At 35.8% G+C, this 2,500-nt stretch overlaps 1 protein-coding gene across 1 annotated transcript in view; it reads left to right on the top strand.

The window, feature by feature from the left end:
• The window catches only part of LOC137627514 (erythroferrone-like), a 16,688-nt gene that overhangs the window by 6,432 nt on the left and 7,756 nt on the right, over positions 1-2,500 (top strand). Inside the window, 1 exon segment of the mRNA XM_068358603.1 lies at positions 344-531. Within this exon segment, the coding sequence (XP_068214704.1) occupies positions 344-531 (188 nt within the window).

Here is a 2,500-nt window from a genome sequence, read left to right as displayed (position 1 = left end):
AACCTGAATTCATTTCCGGACATGCACTTTATCCCATTTCCGGACATGCACTTTAACCCATTTCCGGACATGTACTTTAACCCATTTCTGGACATGCACTTTAACCCATTTCCGGACATCCACCTGAACCCATTTCCGGACATGAACCTGAATTCATTTCCGGACATGCCCTTTAACCCATTTCCGGACATGCACTTTAACCCATTTCCGGACATGAACCTGAATCAATTTCCGGACATGCACTTTAACCATTTCCGGACATGAACCTGAATTCATTTCCGGACATGCACTTTAACCCATTTCCGGACATGAATTTGAACGCATTTCCCTTTGACCCCAACAGACGTTCTCTCCTGGGCTCTTCGAGCGGCGGGTGGTAGTCGAGCACGGAGGCTTCACGGTGACCAAGCACGGACTATATCAGGTGTCGGCTTCGCTGGTCCTCCATCCGAAGGGAAGACCCAACACGGCTCTCATCCCAAGGAACGAGATCAGCGCCTACATCTGCGTCAATACCTGCACGAAGGATAAGTAAGTATTGAACTCTCTCTCTCTCTCTCTCTCTCTCTCTCTCTCTCTCTCTCTCTCTCTCTCTCTCTCTCTCTCTCTCTGGACTATAATAGAAAAGTTGGATTTTTTAATGGCAGAATTCCGGGAAATGAAGAAAAGAACATCATATCAGAACAGGAAGGAAGCATGGGAGAATCCATATTATTACCAATATTAAATAATGGGGATGAAACACAAACCATAATAGTAATGAATGCACAGGGTTTAGTCACGAGTAACTCTAAAAGGAAAATAGAGTTCTTAGAAGAACTAACCCAAATTGAAAAATAGATATATTAAATATAAGTGAAACATGGTATTCCCAAGAGACTGGCAGTGATGACCAGATAAAGGGTTTCCAAACTTATAGATCAGACAGAAAAAATAGGAATCAAGGGGGAACCGCAATATATGGAAGAGACATAAATCAAGGAAAAGTATGTGAAAAATACATCAACACAGAATGTGAATTGATTGCGGTAGAATTTGAATTTGAAAAACTAATGAATATTGTAGTTTACAGACCCCCAAACACTAAGGAGTTTGACATAATAATAGAAAAAATAGATGATATATGTAGAAACCATAAAGACTGGAATATACTCCTATCCGGAGATTTTAACTTTCCTTTCGTGGATTGGAAAGAACGGATAGAAGAAAGTGGTTGTATGTATACATATAAAAAAGATAGTAATAGTAGCGCAGAAGATAAGAGGCAATTTGAAAAGCTTCAAGATATGCTATTAGAACATAATATGCAACAAATAAACCACATTCCAACAAGAAAGGAAAATGTCCTAGATCTAGTATTTGTGAATGAGGTGAATTATGTTAAAGAAATAATAGTGTATAACACGGGAATTTCAGACCACAATGTCATAGAATTGATAGTTCATTCCAAAGCAAGTGATCACAGAATTAATAAAAGCACAAAACTTTGGGAAGGATATGGAAAATATAACTTTTACAGTAAGAATATAAAATGGTCAGAAATAAATGAAGAACTGAATAAAGAATGGAAAAATGTATTTATAAGTGATAATATACAGGTAAATACGGATATACTGTACAAAATACTGGAGAAAATTGTTGAAAAATATGTACCGAAAAAAAACAATAAACAAAAGACGTGCATACCAAGAGACAGAAGGATCTTATTTCAGAAAATTAAAAAGTGGAAGAAAAATCTTGCAAAAGAAAAAAATGTGTGGAAAATGAGGGAAATAAAATGTAAGATAGAAAATGCAGAACAAAAGATTATACAGTCGAAAGAAAATGAAAAAAGGGACTTAGAAGAAAGGACACTTCAAAATATAAAAAGAAACCCCAAAGTACTTTACTCCTATGCAAAAAAGATGAATAAAAGGAGAATAGAAATAGGCCCTCTAAGAATTGAAGGACGGCTAACGAATGAAAAAAAGGAAATATGCAACATATTAGCAGAAAAATATAAGAGTGAGTTCACGCCAAGAATTGCGAATGAGAATAATGAAACAGAAATGAGAGAAGAAAATGTTGAATATCTAACGGATATAGATATTAATGAAGCAGATATTGTCACGGCTATAAACGAAATTAAAAATGGATCGGCAGCCGGACCAGATGGAGTTCCAGCGATTTTGTTAAAAAAAACTGCAAACACTATCGCGAAGCCACTTGCAATACTGCTAAGACAGAGTATAGATATGAGCGAGATATATGTTAAACATAAATTAGCTTATATAACCCCTATCTTCAAAAGTGGATCAAGACTAGAGGCAAGCAATTATAGACCTGTTAGTCTAACATCACATATTATGAAAGTGTATGAGAGGGTAATAAAAAAGAAAATAATGAACCATTTGGTCAAAAATAATTTGTTTAATATGGGTCAACACGGTTTCGTACCTGGAAAAAGTACACAGACCCAACTGATAGCTCACTATGAAAACATATACAATAATATGATAAA

The sequence above is a fragment of the Palaemon carinicauda genome, chromosome 35, assembly GCF_036898095.1.
Source record: "Palaemon carinicauda isolate YSFRI2023 chromosome 35, ASM3689809v2, whole genome shotgun sequence".
NCBI classification, from domain to species: domain Eukaryota; kingdom Metazoa; phylum Arthropoda; class Malacostraca; order Decapoda; family Palaemonidae; genus Palaemon; species Palaemon carinicauda.
The sequence above is the reverse complement of the archived record's forward strand: the minus strand, read 5'-3'. Positions and strand labels throughout refer to the sequence as shown.